The sequence below is a fragment of the Procambarus clarkii genome, chromosome 60 (assembly GCF_040958095.1).
Source record: "Procambarus clarkii isolate CNS0578487 chromosome 60, FALCON_Pclarkii_2.0, whole genome shotgun sequence".
Classification (NCBI taxonomy): Eukaryota; Metazoa; Arthropoda; class Malacostraca; order Decapoda; family Cambaridae; genus Procambarus; species Procambarus clarkii.
Window position 1 is genome coordinate 24988775 of NC_091209.1, and position 19993 is coordinate 25008767.

General features: G+C 45.4%; 1 protein-coding gene across 3 annotated transcripts in view; it reads left to right on the top strand.

The window, feature by feature from the left end:
• The window catches only part of LOC138353996 (uncharacterized), a 117971-nt gene that overhangs the window by 25927 nt on the left and 72051 nt on the right, over positions 1 to 19993 (top strand). For all 3 annotated transcript variants that reach the window (XM_069307702.1, XM_069307704.1, XM_069307703.1), the window contains 2 exons: positions 6088 to 7464; positions 7849 to 8034. In XM_069307702.1, coding sequence (XP_069163803.1) covers positions 6088 to 7464; positions 7849 to 8034 — 1563 coding nt within the window. The remainder of the gene's footprint in view (positions 1 to 6087; positions 7465 to 7848; positions 8035 to 19993) is intronic.

Below are 19993 nucleotides of genomic sequence, written 5' to 3' on the forward strand. Positions count from 1 at the left end.
CAGTCATCTAAATTTCTTATCCTTCCTATTATCTTAGCATCATCAGCAAACATGTTCATATAATTCTGTATACCAACTGGTAGATCATTTATGTACACAATAAACATCACTGGTGCAAGAACTGAACCCTGTGGTACTCCACTTGTGACATTTCTCCATTCTGATACATTGCCTCTGATTACTGCCCTCATTTTTCTATCAGTCAGAAAATTTTTCATCCATGATAGAAGCTTACCTGTCACCCCTCCAATATTTTCCAGTTTCCAGAACGACCTCTTATGTGGAACTCTGTCGAAAGCCTTTTTTAGGTCCAGATAGATGCAGTCAACCCAACCATCTCTTTCCTGTAATATCTCTGTGGCTCGATCATAGAAACTGAGTAAATTCGATACACAGGATCTTCCAGATCGAAAACCATACTGTCTGTCTGATATTATATCATTTCTCTCTAGGTGTTCTACCCATTTAGTTTTGATTAGTTTTTCCAATACTTTCACTATTACACTTGTCAATGATACAGGTCTATAATTGAGGGGGTCTTCCCTGCTGCCACTTTTGTAGATTGGAACTATGTTAGCCTGTTTCCACCCGTCTGCTACGATTCCTGTACACAGGGATGCCTGAAAGATCAGGTGAAGTGGAATGCTGAGCTCAGATGCACATTCTCTCAGAACCCATGGTAAAACGCCATCTGGGCCAGCTGCTTTGTTCTTACCGAGCTCCTTGAGCATTTTTTCCACTTCGTCTCTAGACACCTCTATGTGTTCTATGTTGTTCTCTGGAATTCTTATTGTATCTGGTTCCCTAAAGATTTCATTTTGTACAAACACACTTTGGAACTTTTCGTTTAGTGTTTCACACATTTCCTTTTCATCTTCCGTGAATCTATTTCCCATTTTCAACCTCTGAATATTATCCTTTACCTGCAATTTGTTGTTTATGAATTTATAGAATAGACCTGGTTCTGTTTTACATTTGTCCGCAATCCCTTTTTCAAAATTTCTTTCTGCCTCTCTCCTCACTGCCGTGTAGTTGTTTCTCGCATCTTTGTATCGCTGGTATGTTTGGGGGTTCGGCCTCTTCCTGTATTGATTCCATTTTTGTGTCTTTCGGTCTCTAGCCCTCTCGCAATTTCTATTGAACCAATCCTGTTTCCTAGTTCTGCATCTCTGTTTTGGTATAAATTTTTTTGTGCCTTTATCATATATTTCACAAAACTTGCCATACATCTCATTCACTTCCTTGCCTAGCATCAAGTCTGTCCAATTATACTCACTAAAAAAATTTCTAAGGTCACCATAATGTCCTCTCCTGAAGTCTGGTTTTTCAACTGCTTCAACCTCCTTATTTTCTTCCAGCTTATAACGCATTGCATACTTTATTCCCAAAAAGACATGGTCACTTTTACCCAAGGGAGGAAGGTACTGAATGTCAAATATCTCTTCCTCCTTCCTGGTAAATATCAAATCTAACATGTGTGCTACTTCTGGTGCTGCATGTTCGAGAAAAACAGTAAAGTCTGGTCAGTATCCACAATTGGATGCTGCAGTGTATAATTGTCAATAGTGAAGTAGTATTAGAACTCATGTGAATTAGTAGTAAGCCTAGCTGTTGTGTGAAGTGAGTGCCTGAAAATAAGTGTACATGCAGTATGTACCCTGTATACAATACTGTATATACAATATAAAACAAGCGCTGCAGAGGATGACGTAATCTTCACAGCTTCGTAATCTTCAGCTTCATTAAAAGTAAGTAAATTTACCAATTTTATTATAGTATTACAAGATATTAATTGTTTTTTTTCAACAAAAGCTACATATTAGTCTCTGCAAATGTATATTCTATCGTCAGCAGAGAATAGGTGAGCTCAAAATATTTCGTCTTGGCTAGCTCTCAGTGACAAGGCTCGATCGCCATTGTTATGGCATGGCCGCCACAGCGTGTGTTGTAACATTAAAAATACATTACCTGCACTGTTCAGGGTAAATCAAAACACATCTCTAAAATATTATTGAGAAAATATTAACTTGCTGATTGATACATGAAATATTTTGCAATACAAAGGAATGAATCTATTTTTTCCCACCCATCTGGGCTTGATCAGACCGTGTTCACACATCATCCATGCAGCAGCCAACAACTGGCTCAATCTTCGGTGTGGCACTAAATTGGAATGCAATTACACAATGAACTTTATTTAATTTTAGCTATACAGTATAAAATATATCCTACCTGAATGTTACTTGAAAAATTACCCAACCCGACTTAACTTCGGAAATAACGTAGCTCCGGAAATAACGTAGCTCCGGAAATAACGACTAGGGTACAGCCCCATATAGGCCGTTAAATTGAGTGGATACTGTAATGGGAAAGGAATTAATCCGTTCCTGACTACCCCAAAAACCCCACATCAAACTAAATTTTTATACCTAATTCATCAAAATAAACCTACAAAACTATGTTCAAGTTATTACTTACCCTTGTTGATGAATGCTGTAGGCCTATGGAAGATAGTGAGGAGGGGGAGGAGGAGAGGAGTTACTGTTTGGAAGGGGAGTCCCTTTCCATTATCACATCAGGCAGTGAGGACCATTCTGGTGTGCACTCCCTGGCACATTTTATCTGAGTACCACTAGGTCCTGGTTGTGGCTCAATGCTCGATTTTCTCACCACAAATCTGTCCATGGAAGCTTGCTTTTCCCTTCTTCGCAAGCTGTCTCTGTAGTAAAGCATCACATTGTCATTGAAAAGATTAAGGCAACGGCCTACTACAGCTTTCTCTGGGTGAGTCTTTTCAATAATTGTTTGAATCTCTTCCCACATCTGACACACCTTCCTAATTTCTGCAGAAGGGACATTCGCTACTGCCTCGTCCTCCTCCACTGGAGAATCATCAGCTGCGTTGTCTTGCTGTTCCTGTTGAAGGGCTTGGAGTTCGTCGGTGGTCAGTTCTTCGTTGTGTTCTTCCACCAACTCCTCCACATCATCACCATCCAATTCCAAGCCCATTTGCCGGCCCAGAGTAACAATTTCCTCAACAATAGGCGCATCATTTACAGGCTCAAACCCCCTCAAAGTCTAGTTCTGTCACACATTCAGGCCACAATTTTCTCCAGCCAGAGATCAGGGTTCTTTGAGTCACTTCTTGCCAGGCTTTGTCAACGAGTTTTAAAGCACTACAAATGTTAAAATGGTGTTTCCAGAACTCTTTGAGGGTGAGGTTTGTCACTTCAAAACATTTCTGGAAAAGTGCCCTTTCATAAAGTTTCTTAAAATTTGCTATGATTTTCTGGTCCATAGGCTGAATTAGAGGAGTGGTGTTAGGAGGAAGGAATTTAACTGTGAGGAATTTATTGTATCTGGGCAACAAATCATCTTCCAAGCCTGGAGGATGAGCAGGAGCATTGTCGAGGAGAAGCAGGGCCTTGAGTGGCAACTGTTTCTCCTGCAGATATTTTTCTATGGCAGGGCACAGCACTTCATTCACCCACTCCGAAAAAATAAGCCTAGTCACCCATGCTTTTTTATTAGATTTCCACATCACACACATTTGAGTTTTCTGCACTTTATACTGTTTGAAAACCCTTGGATTTTCAGAATGATACACTAGCAAGGGTTTAATTTTCAAATCGCCACTCGCATTTGAACACAGCACAAGCGTAAACCTATTTTTCATAGGCTTGTGTCCGGGCAAGGATTTTTTCTCCTTGGTAATGTATGTCCTCTTAGGCATTCTTTTCCAAAACAGTCCTGTTTCGTCACAATTAAACACTTGTTGCGGTAGGTATCCCTCAGCCTCTGCAAACTCTTTATATTCGTCAATAAATCGTTCAGCGGCTGGTTTGTCTGAGCTGGCTGCCTCCCCATGCCTCGCAACACTATGGATACCACTTCTTTTTCTAAATTTTTCAAACCAGCCCCTGCTTGCCTTAAACTCTCTCGTATCTGCATCACTCGTTGCAGGGGTTTCTTTATAAGGTCTTCATGCAATACCCTGGCTTTCTCACAAATGATGGCCTCCGAAACACTATCAGCCCTTAATTCCTTGTCGTGTATCCAAATTAATAACAACTTTTCCACTTCTTCAAGTATTTGTCGTCTTTGTTTCGTCATTGTTCTTACTCCTTTTGCCACCTTAGCACTCATAATCTCATTTTTCTTCTTAAGTATAGTGCATATTGTTGATGTGGTTTTGTTGTACTGCCTACAAAGTTCAACAACACGTGTACCATTCTCATGCTTCCGAATGATCTCTTGTTTCTCCTCTATTGTCATCCTCACATGGGCTTTCTTGCCTTGATCCTTACCACTGGCTTTCTTGGGACCCATGGTGAGATATATAACAACATTGTATAGTCAAATGACCAAAAATCCAACAAAACACTGAAAATCCAGGTGAAGAATTGATGAGGGATAGTCACTGGGCGCGAGACACTGGTAAACTGAGGGGCGGAGGGGCGACGATCGCCGTATCACCACGCGTTAGGTCGGCCTGAATGCGTATCAACAAACTCGCGTTCCGAGGTAACCCTCGCCTTCCGAGACACATTTTCCGAGGAAATCTTGCTCGTATTCCGAAAAACTCATATACAGGGACACTCGTATTCCGAGGTACCACTGTACTTGGATTTTGGCGGACTAACAGGGTCGTGGCAGCTCGGTATTTGGTTTAATGTCCCAAGGCCTTGTCATGCCCGTGTTGCCTTGGGCTCTCTCTCTCACCCAGCTGTTCCTTCCTCATCTTGATTACCTGCAGTCTCCAACTGCTCCCTGGTAAGTCCTTTGACTTTCTTCTCAATGGGTAGTTTGCTTCAGGGTGCCAGAAAGAGCTTCCCAAGAAAACAAGCATTGAATATAATGAATCGCCTCTTTCTGGATGAGCCCTGGTGACTCCCTGATTCCCTTCCCCTCTTCTAGGTTCATTGGTTAGTTTGTGTAATCTTCACATCTGCTCCAGATCTGGCTTGGAGGCTCTGGGGGAGACTTGAAGCTTTGCCCAACCCCATACTGGCAAGGGGGTTGGTGCTAATGAGCTCTTGCTAGTTTCGAGAGATTCTATTGTTTGTTTACATTGGGGAGTTCATTTGGCAGTTTTGAAGCTTCGGTCTCTCTTTGTGCCTGGCAGTGGTCTGCATTGGTTTGCTGATTTTATGGATGCTTTGCCGGTGGAGTGGCAGTGTCACCTGGTTTCTGCATCTCTGTGAGGAGGGTCAGGTTCTGGCTTTGGTCCCCAGCTGCTGGTGTGTTTAGTTAAGGCTGATGCAGACAATAATGGTCCAGGATAGACCGAAACATTGTCATTTGTTCACTTTGTGATGTGTGGTTTGAATGTCTTAAGGCTTGATGGTACCAAAACCTAAGCTCGAGTAACAATTTGGGGCCCGCCAGAAAATGGCATTTCATTACATTCAGCACTTTATATTTTTACTAATTTTTGTTTAATTATTTATCTTTGTACTGTATATATGTATGGTTATGAATTTTGGTTATATTCTTGATATTTTGTCTTGATAATATATACTTTATAAATTACAGTATATTAAATTCCTGTTGCCAAGGAATTCAACATCTCGTATTTGTTATACCATTAATAAATAATAATGGCACAGCTGGAAAGAGAAGGTATTTTCTTACTAGATACCAGTGTAATAATACTAATTTTAAAAGTTCTCTGGCTAATTGTGACCCTTTGTAGGGATAAGACCAGGAAAATGTTGCATCTGTACCAGCACTGTTTCTGATGAAATACAATAAACAAAGGCAGAAATACAATAAACAATATAGTGCGTATGCACAAATTTCTTTCGTACAGGGACATCTCACTTAGCCATTCCAGATTCATAAGGCTGGTGGAGCTTCAGTACTCGATTACAAGAAGATTTTGATGTTATGATTATATTAAGATCTGCATACATGTGTTTTGTATATTTTTAGGATTTTTTTTTTAAATGACTTGCTTGTTCCAACACCAGATGGAACATTTGGGAGTGCATGCTGTATACATAATACTCTTTAGCTTTAGCTTCATGTTTTTATATGACTGAAGCTTTATGATGATTTCTTAACCAAGGAGTTTTTTGCCCTCAGACTAACCTATTAGAAGATGCATCAGGGGTGCTTAATGCAAATAAGACTATCAAGCTGCACAGATTTGCCACCCAGCAGACTCCCCATGAAGCCCATAATCCACAAGACCTGCAGCTGGGCGGCATGACCAGTGCTGGCGGGGCCTTACCCTTAGATGCCCAACATTACTACGAGACTCTTCACCCAGCCCCAATAATGGTGTATGAAGTTCCCACTGGCAACATTGTTCCTTTTGATTCTCTAGTGCCTGTTCCTTTATCCAAAGGCATTGGGGAAAAGAATAATGAAGGGGTAGATTTGCTACAAGCTTCTGTTAACGAAACTGTATACGCTCATCCGTCTCAGGATATGCCTCATCCTTTATATGTTTTACACCAACCTCAGAAGAAGGAGACTAGTACGGAAGGGATGGTCATTGAACAGATCAATGGAAGTAATGGGGTGGGCCCAAATATTGTCCTTGAGAACCGAGATGGTAGCAACTTTGCAAAAGTAGGTGACCAGTCTGGTAATATGATGCCAATTGGAACAGAGTTTAGTCTGATATCAACCTCATGCTATGATACTTCAGTAACAACTGTAGCAAACATGGCGCAGCTGTCCATGTCGGCAGTGTATCATGCCTCCACAGACACGGACAGCGAAGTGGCACTAACTCTGGCTAGTCTTGGCAATCCAAAAATTGAGAAAATGGACAGAGAATGTGGTCATAATCATGGTTCTGAGCACTCAGATGTCATAAGGGCTGCATCCATCATTTCAGGTGTAACTGATCATCAGCAATTTGATAACATTAATCATCAAACCAATAAAGAATTAGAAGAAATTAGGAATATTAATCACCAAACTAATAAGGCATTAGAAGAAGAAATTAGGAAAAAGGACCAAAAACCCACTCTAGTACTGAGAAGCAGAAGAAGTAGAGGCACAACTCCTAATCACCATCACCAAAGCATTTCTATTGATGACACAAAGAAAATTAACAGGAGGAAGAGAAAAAGGGAGCCAAAACTTGTTCCCTTTCCAAAAACAGAAGAGGGTGACAATTTTATAATTCCAGACAATGGAATTCTGTCTGTTCGTGAAATACCTGCTCCGTCAATCACCATGCAAAACGAATCGCAAAAGGAAAACCTCTTGGGTCAGCTGCTGAAGGCCTCGGAACACTGTGAGCCAGCAAGCCTCATACCAGAGGGTGTTGTGGATGATGTCATACCAGCTGTAGGCTATCGCATAATGGACATGACCAATCTCAGTGAGATGATAAGAATGATGCACCGGTGCACAGGTTCCATGGGAGCCATTGTGATCCAGGAGCAGGCTTCTCTCCGTGAGGGGGCGGTTTCCCAGCTTAGTGTTATTTGTACCGGCTGTCAAGTAAGTGTATACTGACATTTGTTTATTAAATCCATAAATGTAACATTTATTGAACACTTTTTAAGGACATTCATTATCAATGCTCCATTTCCCCCTGTCATGGGATAGGAAGGTGAATAATATATCAAAATAAGGTTATAGATATGTATTTAGAAAATCACTTGGCTATTCATTATATCATCCATATTATGGTACAATATATATATTCTTCACATATAAACAAACACCTTTGCACTCCAGCAATCCTTTACTGCTATAATCTAATGATCCATATACAATAGGTTAATCATAGATTTAGATACATAATGAAATTATATCTACTGTATTCCCCTTTAATAAGTTAATTGTATTTTCCTTTTATTTAATATGCTGAAATTATTCTAGGAAGGGGCAGTATGTGCAACCAGCAACAGAACCTCGGCAACAGGGCCTTGGGACATCAACGCAAGAGTGGAACAACTCACTAAGGAATTCAACATTAAGGAAGACCAAGTGCAACGGATGCTAGAGATTCTTGGAATATTTTATCGCCCTTGTGACCCTTCCCTTCAGCCTATGGCACAACCAATGGTAGTTATTAACTAGGTTGAATCTTACTTTTCATTACATGCAAGAACTTTTGTTTATATTCCTTAACCCCTAGGCTACTCTGGGCTATATGGCCTTCAACACCCACAGGCACAAAAAAAAAAAAAAAAAAAATTTTGGTCTTAAATAATAATAATAAATGTTTATTTAGGTAAAGTACATACATACAAGAGATTTTACAAAGATTGATGGATTTATAGATAGAGCTAGTACATACAATGCCTAAAGCCACTATTACGCAAAGCGTTTTGGGCATAAACAAAATTATATTCGGTTATAAACCTGTTAATTTGTGTTCCCTGAGTCGAGGAAAAAGAAATTTAATTGTACTTAACATTAACGTAAATGAGCCGACAACTTGGGCGATGACGTCACACCTAACATAATCGCTCATGCAATGAGCATCCAGTAGGCATCGCATGTGGTCTTCAAGCAGCCAGAGTTGCTACGAATTTATTTTCGCGGCATTATTTACAGTGTCTAGGCGTATTTTACCTCAATTTTTATCACTAATACAGTTCCATATCATGTTACTTTGTTGTATTATAATACAACTTGCATCCATTCAATACACACTTGCATATTAGTGTCACAATTATGCGCACACAAATGTTTTCTTTTACACAATATATAATATGTATTTAGATTTTTCATCAACATATATACACGCACTCGATAATATGTACAGGTTTCTGGGGGGAGCCCCCGTCGGCTCCCCAGGGCTATACCAGGATGATATGCTAATGTCAGACCTTGGCATCAGTCATGTGTATGGAATTCTTAGGGCCTACCCGATACCACGGCCAGAACCTGGCCCCCTCAGAGAGGCAAGCCTATAGAAAACCCCGTGTGGTTGGAAGCATTCTATGTCTGCCATTGACCGGGTCAAACATCCAGAAAGGTAAGCATCCCAAAACAAACTCCTATTTTGGTGAAAATTGCTACCAAAAGCCAAACTAGTGGATAGGACTCCCCAACAAAAAACAAGCAAACAAATATGACGTCACACGTCACCGTGCCACTGTCTGCGCAGCTCCCCCCCCCTCCCTGGGAGAGGGAAGGGGGCGCCCCAGACCTCTCACGCCGGCAATCCACCCATCAGTTCTTCGGCTGATGCTAAAGGCACCGGTTGTATGCTCCGGCTCCAGTGGTTGTTTCAACACTGTGCCTTGAGTGTGGTGTCTGTCTTCTAGGTGGCGTGTGAGCCGGGAGCGAGTCTCCAGTACTCGGGCTGCATGCGCCTAGGGTTGCCTTCCCTAGGTGTCCTGTAAGTACTGCCCTTGGGGCTTGGGGTTACCTTCCACAAGTTCCTTGGGTCCTGCTTCTGCTAGGCCATCTACTTTTTGGTTTTCGGCCGCCCTTTGTGTGATGAGGGGTTCTGTCTCCTTTGTTCGCGTTAGGGTAAGGGGCAGTTTGCACTGGTAGGGGCACAGGGTACTGCGCAGCTTGTTTTCACCAATCATAGCGGCCGGCTCTGTTCCGCCTGGATACGCTGTCCTCTTGCGGGGGTTGTCTTTTTCCTTTTTGTTTATCTACCTGGTGGGGGGTCTGCCTTTGGTTCTTGCCCCCTTTGTACTGGATTCTCTTCCTTCTTCCGGTGGTTCCCTCTGCTAGGGCTCCATGAGTGTACACGTCCCGGGGGTTCAGTTCTTAGAAAGTTGGTAGACATGGGCGCCGGTTAGCAGTACCCTGCCTGGGATTACCTGAGCGTGAGTTCTCTTATAGTAAACGCTCAGGACCCTGGGAAACCCATAGGGGAAGCGTGGGCCCGATGGATGTGGCCCCGGAGTCCCCCCCTCATTTTGTGCGAGTTTGAGGGTTGCTCTGTCCCCTTGTCTCAGGGTGACACTCGCTGTTTTGCCTCCGTCAGCTGCCTGTGGGGTCGGTGACACCTTCAGCCTGGGGTCCTGCGAGTTTTGTTGCTTGTTGTGGCTCGGTTACCCAGTCTTCTGCTGACTAAGAGGGTGCAGGCAGCATGGGCGTTGCACATTAAGTTTCGGTGGCAACAAGCTAGGTCGTTTGCTCCCCGGAAGCCCCGAGGCTGCCCCGTTTTGATTGGTGGTCTTGTCGGGTCCCCCCCTTCCTTTCCTCCCTGCATCCAGGTCTTTACTGTCTGTAGGTTTGGGGTCGGGGCTGGGCTTCCATGGTTTTGAGACTCGGTTGGTCTCGGGTAATTCCCCTTCCGGGGTAGCGACGGGGGCATTCGAGCCTGTTCCTCCAGCCATGTTGTATGAGTCTGCCAGTGGGCTCCCTTCCTGCCATGTGGGTTCCTGGGGCTGGGGAGGGGCTGACTTGGGGGGCCTCTGGCCCCATTGGAACCCACCGAGGTTTTTTCTACCCTCTGGGTGGGGCTTGCGGTTGTGCGGAGTGGGTTTTTTTTCTTCCCCCACACTCTGCACGAGTTGTTGGGCGTCGGCCCTTCCCAGGGCTCGGTTCCTTGTCCCTTACACCCGTTGGTTCTGTCCTGTTGGTTGGTGCTCTTCTCCGTTGTTCACCCCTTTTAACTTTGGACGGGACTTCCCCGTCATGTTTCCCTCTTCTTGGGGTTCTGTAGACTTTAGGTCTCGGGTGCGACTGGGTTTTTCGGTGCCTTCATCGTTTGTGCTTGCTTCTGTGTTCTTGAAGATTCAGGATGGTTTTTGCTTCTTCCCGTATTAGTGGATCGCCTGTTGTCTGCCGGTGCGGCTTCCCTCCGGTCCTTTCTAGGGCTTGTTGGTCCTCTTCCGTGCTTCCTCTTGAGTTTTCGGCCCTGTCTCGTTCTTTTGTTCATGTTTCTTCTTTCCGTGCTGTGTCTTGGTGCTGCTCGTTTTCCTTCCATACTCCTGGTTCGGGATGCTAGGTTGGGCTGCATGTAGCCCAATTGGGCTACTGGTGGCCCGGTTGGATTCTGTTTGGTTCATTGGTTTCCTTAACCCTTAACATGCTCGGGGTCTAATATCCTGCTATCCACACAGGCGCATGTCATTTTGAAAAAAAAAAAAATTTTTTTTTTTTGCTAATCTGTTAAGTTCTGTTCACTGATCACGGGAAAAATAAAAAAAAAATTCTATTGTACTTACTTTTGTTGCAATAGAGCCGAGAAGCTCTGCGATGACGTCACAATCTGCATGGTCGCTCATGCAGTACACGCCCGGGAGATGTTGCGCGCGTTCCTCAAACAGCCAGAGTTGCCACAAATATATTTTCGCGCTATTTATTTACAATGTCTAAGCGCATTTTATCTAATTTTTTTTCACTAATTGTGTTTCAAATACTGTTTGAACATATTTTGTATCAATAATTGTTGCATATTTGAGTATACACAGGCGCACACAAATGTTTTCAATTACGGCAATATAATATGTCATTACAGTCTATTATATTATATGTTCTGCTTATATGTTTACATATTTACACACTCGCACACGCTATACACACTTTGAAGCACACTTAGAAGATTTCTAGACTGTGGTAGTCATTGAAGCAGTCGACAGCACATAATGGGATACCACACGTTTCACACCATGTTTGCACAAGCTTCCGTTTCTTGTCTCTACGTGTCGTTGTTTTACACACCAAACAATCACGTTGGGCTATTGCACGCTTCACACCAGGTGGCAAATACTTAAGTTTGTGTGCTAGGAAGCCTTCAGTGTGAGCGAGGCGTGGAGTACCAGCATGCTGCAACAGTGGGTTTATGATGGGCCGCTGAATACCTGGGACATCTTTTGCAAACTTTCCTAATAACTGTATTGCAGCATCAAATACAAAGTCACGGAAAGTGGGCTTACGTCCAGTTCTCACAAGGTACATGTTGAAACAGTTCAGCATGCTCATGTCCACAAGATGGAAGAACACTTTTTTCGTCCACCTACATGTCTTCCGCACACACTCTGCAGTGCCAATCATCATGTCTGATTTATCAATCAACCGCATGTTGATATTATAGTCTAAAACACAGTCTGGCTTATATAGTGGTGCGTTTGTTTTATGGCTCACTTTCCCACTGTTCACCATTGTTCCATCATGAATTGTTGTCAACAAGTTCACCTCTCTTTTGTCTTTCCACCGAACTGACAGAATGTTATCACTTTTCCTTCTCTGACACTCACCAACTGCAATGTCGTTGTCAAACACAGGCATTTCCCTTCGTTGTGGCTTTACTGTACCAACCAATCCGGTTCTATTTTCTAGCAAGAACCGAGCTAGCAAGGGACTTGTATAGTAATTATCTGTGTATAAAATGTGTCCCTTGTTCATCCACGGAGCCATGATGGTCTTCACTACACTCCCCGAGAATCCATGTTCGTCGTTACCGGGAATGTCTACATCACTAGCCGAGTACAGAATCATGTGTAACACGTATCCTGTCTCACAATCACAAAGAACAAAAAAATTTCAGGCCAAATCGGTTTCGTTTTGAGGGAATGTACTGTTTGAATGGAACACGTCCCTTGAAAAGTATGAGAGATTCATCAACCACCAGCTTCTGTGCTGGTACGTAAAAATCTCTGAATTTTCCAATAACATCGTTCATGTAGTGCCTCACTCGCCACAGTCTATCATCAGGTGTTCGGTCCTGAACACTTCCAAAATGTAGACACCTGAGGAGTATCTGAAACCTGTCTCGTGACATATATTTCCCGAATAAAGGTGTTGGTATTGTCTTGTCCTTGCTCCAATAGTCATTTATTGCATGTTTGTGACAGTGCTTCATCAACAGAGTGCCAAAAACACATACATTTCCGCCACTGTGGTATTTTTCCAACGCTGCAGTCGTGAAAATTCTGTGATTTCCCTCTCAATCAGGTAAGCAGCATGCAGGTTCGTTTGGTGTACAATGTATTCCATGAGTGGTTCATCATAGAATGCTGTAAAATATTCCATCTCAGCCATGTCCTCACCTTGATTAGGGAAAAGGTTTGTAATCCCTACATCTTTATCGTCAAAGTGAGGAATATTAGGAATAAAATCGTCACCATCACTCCACTCAAGTACACCAGGCGTCCTGCGAGATGCAGAGGAAAGACGGCGAGGAAGCGATGCATACCGGCGACCAGGAGCTGAATACCGTCTGCGAGAAGCACGGCGGCTACGTGCACGTGAGGTGGGTGCACGTGAACACGAGGGTCTTGGTCCCTCATTTGGTGCTATGCGGTGGCGCTTGGCTGGGCGAGATGCTGCTGACGCGACAATTTCTCGCCCAGTTACACCACTGGTACCAGCCACAGGCTCAATAAAACTTTGATCTGAGTCACTAAACCCAGAAAAGGAGTCACCTCCCTCTGACTCGTCACCCTCAAACAGAAAATATCCACAGGAACTGTGAGGTCGTGGTAGAATTGGGGTAGAAAATGGGCGAGGAGGCATGGGAGAGCGTATAGGCCTCGCCATGGCATGGCGGTCATTCTCACTTTCACTGCTGCTGCTACTATCTCCCGACAACTGTGTATAATCCTCATCGTTGTCTGAATCGTCAAACACACTTTCTTCACCTTCAGAGAATAATTCGTGGGCTATTTGCTCTGGGGTGAGGGACTGAGTGATGCGTGCTCGTGAGGCGTTTGACCGTGCGCTCGCCATGGTGACTCTCGCTAAACTGAGGCCTCCCATGCCATCGGAGCGTGAGCTGGATTTTTTTTCAAAATGGCCGCTGTTTACTAGAGCCCCTGGGCAGCGTATGGGACCCCCAGCTACACCGCGGGCCATTCAAATCGTGCGCGGTACCCATACACTTCATATGAAGTTAAGCGCAGTTGACTGGTAAAACGATTTACACTTCATATGAAGTGATGCGCACTTTAAGGGTTAATGAGCCGGCTGTGTGTGTCGTTGCTTACTCCTTTTTTCATTTTTTGGCTTCTGTTCCCGTGCGTTGGGCTGTTTCTTCTCTTCAGCGAATCGCCCGGGATACGTCCTGTTGGGCTACTTTTCGTTCATGTCCTGCACATGCACTGTGGGAGTTTGTTTTGGTTCGGACGGTGTGCACCAGTGCTGGGGTTCTCTGTCCATTTTCTCTAGAGTGCTTTGCCTCTTGCTCGTCTCATTCTCCAGTCCATGCCCAGTTGCTCCTGGGGGTGTTCTGGGGTGCTGCTATGGGGAGGACGCCGAGTTTTCCCTGCATTTTAGGTAGTGGGTGCCTCTGTCGCCTCTCCCCTCCTCTTCTGCATGGGCGACTCTGGCCTGCTTCCGCGGGTGGTGCTCCCGGTTCTCGGCTGCGAGTGCACGATACCCTGGCCGCCTCGGGCGGCCAGGGTATCTTCTGTGCCACTGTTCTGCAGGCGAGTTTATGCGGTCTGGCGTCTCCTTCGTCCAGGCGCTGGTTAATTTTTGGGGGTACAAATGGGAGTACACACGTACATGAGTACATGGAACATACTAACAGGGGTGCCTGCAGCAGGCCTAATGGCCCATACGTGGCAGCTCTTGTTCCTAACCTCCCGATTCGGACGTCAGCCTGCAGGTGACTGCAGGAGGCCTCTCGCCCCATACGGGGCGGCTCCTGACTGTGCCCATCCAGTCCCTCTCCTTTGCATGTCCACCTATGTGGGCTTGGGGAGTAGAACAACTCCAAGAACCCCATCAAGCAGGTATCAAGCAGGTTTCATGCTTGTGTTCGGGGCCCCACCTCCACCGTGTTCCTCGGTGCGTAAGTGGTGGTGCCTGTTGTGTAATACATGTTCCTGTGTCAAGGATGTTATATGGTGACGTTTTGCTGCGGTTTTGATACTGCGGTTGCGTGTTGGAGTGTGCTTGTGGCATTTTGTTCGGCCCTTCCGTGCTTCTTCCTGGGGCCTTCCTTGTTTGAGTTATTTGTTCCATGCTTTCTGGGTCACTCATTCCTTGCCTGTCTTGCTGTACCTGGCTTAGCTTTTCCATGTACATTCAAATTGAAGTTCAGATGTTTATTCAGGTAATGTACATACTTACAAAGTGAGATACAAACATTGATGGAACATTGGATTCTCTGTTCTCCCCTAGTTGTCCTCTCCTAGTTGTGCTTGTTGGGGTTGAGCTTTGGCTCTTGGTCCCACCTCTCCGCTGTCGGTCGCTTAGTCTGCTGGTTCCTGGGCCTGCTGGGCTCTCTCGTATCTACGTTTGACCCTGTCTGGAGTCAGACTCCGCCATTCTCTGCCTTCGCCGCGAGACGTTACTTCCGGTTGCCTGTTGCCTGTTGCATGTGGTGCATGTTGCCTGTTGCATGTGGTGCATGTTGCTGGTGTAACGTGTGCCAGGGTGACATGTGGTACTTGTTATTGTCAGGTTGTTGTGGGGTGACATTTTGCTGTAGTTTTGTACCTGGGGTTGAGCTTTGGCTCTTTCGTCCTGCCTCTTCCCTATCGCTTCCCTGACATCTCCTGACATCTCAGTTGCCCTCAAGCTAGAGGAGGAGCAGGCAGGATGTATCCGTCCTCCTGTTTGACATAGGCCTAGGCCTAAGGTCTAGTCTTCAGTGCGCCAAATAGGTCAGGTCAAACAGGTCAGCTACAGCGTTCCTAAGTGTGCACCATCCCTCCTACCAACTGTGGTAGGCCCTGGATGTGTGGATTGGCCAGAAATTAAGGGAGTAATTGTTAATGTGGCAATATCGAGGCCTGGTGAGGGGAGAGTCGTGAGGTAGGTGAGCCGCCCCACGGTACCTGGAGCCTCGGGCACCACGTGCGTGAAAAATAGTCTTTGTGCCCTCCCTACCCAAGGTCGCGGTTTGTGTGTGCGACTAGTTTGTTTACACAAGACACTGCCAGGACACCCCATATAGTGCCCCTACACTACGTGTGGGTGTAAACCTTGTGCCTTGTAGGTGTCTATATGTACATGTGTGTGTGTAGGTTAGAGTGCAGTGTTGAAGACATACCACCCAACAACACATGAAGTGAGCCGCAGCAAATAGATGGTTGACACGAGGAGTAAGACTTTGAGACAAGTGACCATGGCTGGTGTGCCCGGGTACCATAACACCCCCCCACCCGGGACCCTCCGGTGAGGATCCCAACCCGGGGCCCTCTAACAGTACTGGTACAGGTGACTCTACAACAGGAGATGATGGTTACTGCTTAGTCCAAGGCAGAAACGGCAAGAAACGGGACAGGTTACAGCGACAGGATGAGCAGCAACAGCAGCAGCAACAGCAACCTCAACAATAACAACAACAACAACAACGACAAGACAAAGACAGTGAGTGGCACACCCTAATCTTTCCTGCAATGGGATTGACAGCAGCAGAGAAGTTCAGATGGATTGTTGAGGTCGCCCGCGCCCACAGCACAAAGTATCGTATAGAGACCAGGTGTGTAGGTGGCAATGTTAGTGCACGGGTGCAGGGTTACAGTGCCCTGAAGTACTTCACAGAGACCAGTCTCGAGTATTAAGATAAGAATGTTAAATTGTTGGAAGCAAACCCACAGACAAGACAAACTAAAATTATAATTAAGAACTATAGTATTCATGTTGATGTGGAATTTCTCAAGGACCATGAACAGATTGTTTGGGTCGAGCGCAACACTGAATCAGGGGGACTGGCCAAAAATCAGGCAATCGCTCTGTGGAAGGGAGACCTGCCCCAAGTCATTAAAGTTCCAGGCATGAGGGCGTGCAAAGTGGAGAGGTATATTGGCAGCCCGTCCTTATGTGGCAACTGTCAATGGTGGGATCACAGAACGTGGCAATGTGATCGTCCAATTAGGTGTGGGTGTTGCAATGGCTCTCACGACACCAAGCAGTGCCTAGCTAAGCTTGTACCGGGTGGGGTAACACCTAAATGTGCCAACTGCAAGCAACCCCACCATGCTTGGAACAGGTATTGCAGAGCGAGGCCTACATGGCGGGGCTCGAAACCACCGAATCAAAACGCAGGTGGACCAGTGAACAGGGGCGGGAATGGCTCCGTTAACAGTACCACAGCAAGCCAGGGTCCAGTTCAGGGACCAGCCCAGGGTCCAGTTCAGGGACCAGCCCAGGGTCCAGCTCACAGTAGACCGACAACAGTCTGAAGTAGTGATCATTCAGTGAACAGGGGGAACCCAGGGTGGGGGGGGGAGAATCAGGCGGGGGGCGGGGCGGTGTAGCCAGCCACGACCGCTCCCCCATCCCTGAGGCCTTCCCACCTCTTTCCCCTCCAGGAACCTACCCACCCACACCTCAATCTCTACCCACGGTGTCACACCACCACCACCACCACCACCTAACCTCCAAACCCATACCAATGAATCAGACCCCTCCACTATCTCCCATCTGCCTCTCCCTCCAGGCACTCCTGACCCCCAGGAGGTCGTCACTCAGGTTTGTGTTACAGCAATATTAGACCGCATGATAAGATCTCATCCAGTCGTCCACCAAATATTGCAAAAGCAGACGGAACTTGAGAAAGCCCTCTGCCAGATTAAGACGACTCGGGAACAAATCCTCCAAATCCTGCAATGGCAGAGTTCATCAAGTGGAGGTCCTGCAAGCTAGAGCCTGGTGCAAGATGATGCAACACATACTGCCGAGGTACGTCAGCAGACACAACCAGGACACCAGCACATCAGTGCACACAGTAACGCCAGTGCACACAGTAACGCCAGTGCACACAGTAACGCCAGTGCACACAGTAACACCAAACACCATGGAATACATGATGACACATGTGAACATAATAATTACACACGTGCAGCTGATGACAAACAACCTCAAAATGGATAATCACAATGAACAACATCTCACTATACTGCAATGGAACTGTAATGGAGTTCGCAATAGAATTAATGACATCATACAGTACGTCCGTGAACACCAAACTGACGTCATAGTGCTACAGGAGACGATGGTAGGTGATGACTTCAACCCAAGGTTCAGCGGTTATCGCAAGTTCTCCCTGCCCTCTGGGGAAAGAAAACGAGGTCTCATCACTTTTGTAAATAACAACATTCCCGCACAAATTATTGATGACCTGCACATGGGGGATGAGTTTGAATCACTGGGAGTAACCCTTTACTTAAACAAAAATGCCCTACATTATAATCAACCTATATGTGCCACAGAGTAAACTTGACCTTGACACACTGCCTGAATTTGTTAATGAAGAACCTACCCTGCTGGTCGGTGACCTGAATGCCAGACACCCACACTTTGGTGCCAACTGTCATCAGCCCAATGTCAATGGATGGAAACTGTCACTCTTTGTCAGGGGAAGTGAAAACCTTAGAGTCCTGGGTGATGAACAGCCAACTCACCTCAGAGGAGGAAGATTAGACTATGCTCTCGTGCTGAATGCACAGGACACGGATGCCAGTACACACATTGTGCACAGTTTATGTAGTGACCATTGAGCACTGATTACCACCGTCGACATGAGCAAGAGAAGGAAAGAGACAAATAAAAGAAAAAGGTTATCACTCGGACCAGATATGAGGCCGCACTTCATAAACAGGATGAGTGACTGGTTCACGGAATACCAAATCCCAGAAGACATTGACACATTTGTTGATGACCTTAATCACGAAATTGAGAGCTGCCTAAGAGTTCCGCGCCATACGCCTGGGCGAAGTAACCCTCAGAGGAAGAAAATAAAATGGTATAAGAATGATTACATAAAGATGCTTAACGCAAATGTACGTGACATGAGTAGAGAGTACCAGAGTCATCCCACTGAAAGTAACCAAGAGTTGTTTAAAACTGTGTATCAAGTAGCCAGGGAAGAGAAGATTAAAGAGCGGGAAAGACAATGGCTTGAGTTCACTAGCTCTATTGGACGAGAAACATCTGCAAGACAAGTGTGGGCAAAAATTCAGATAGCTACGGAGGGCAGAGCCCGGCCTGTGGCTTACAAAGACCCCCAGGGTAAGGCTGGGGAACTAATTCACAAGTGGAGTGATCCAGCATCCTCCTCCTCCCTCCCTCCTTCCCTCCCTCCATGCAGAAATCAGCAGGGAACAGCTCCTGCGACATGACAGAAGAATTAGGATAACAAGAGCACTGTCTAGTGATGACGAATATGGGGAACCAATCACAGCCCAAGAAGTAAAGGGCGCTATGAAAAAGGGTAAAAGTACAGCACCTGGTGAAGATGGCGTCACCTACGACATACTCAGTGCACTGTGTGAAGTGTCTGGGAATCCACTACTCCACCTGTTTAACAAGTCATTCCTAAGTGGAGTGTGGGTGTTGTTGTTGTTGTCAAGCCATTGTTGTGGTGGGTCCGTCATAGACACAATGGAAACACGCAATAATTGTTCCTATACCGAAGCCTAATGACCCTGGTAATTACAGACCTATCAGTCTCGTGTCATGCACTTGCAAGATGCTTGAAAGGATCATCCTAAACTGACTGTTGCACAAAATAGGCAGATTAGGGGAGGGGGTCAATGGATTTGTTAAAGGACGGAGCACAGCAAATTGTATAGTTAATTACTTGGCTAATGACACGGCTAGGTCCTCTGTATTTGTTGGCATCAAAGGAGCCTTCGACAGAGCACAGGGGATTGCGATCCTGGACGAGCTTGCATGCATGGGTGTCAAGGGGAGACTCGTGAAATGGGTTGAAGACTACCTCACAGGAAGGAAAGCCAAGGTTTGCTTTAATGGAGCAGTCTCCAGAACAATGAATATGGAACTCGGGACCCCCCAAGGCGGAGTCTTAAGCCCTACACTATTCAATGTACTTATGAACGCCATTGCAAATATTGATTTTCCAGAAGGAACACAACAAGTGGGATATGCAGATGATGTCCTAATACAAGCTCCCACCTTGGGAAAAATTTAACAGTCCATTGAACTCCTTGGAAGGAAATGTATTGAGCTTGGTTTCACTCTCTCCACAAACATGACGAAGGTATACTCCCATCACAAGCGGAGAGCAAATGAAGAACTGCAAATTAATGGTGTAACACTTGAATGGGTTGACCACTATCGGTACCTTGGCGTCACTGTCAGCTCTAACAAGGGAAAGAAAGAGGAGCTCAATCAACTCATAGGAACATGCAAA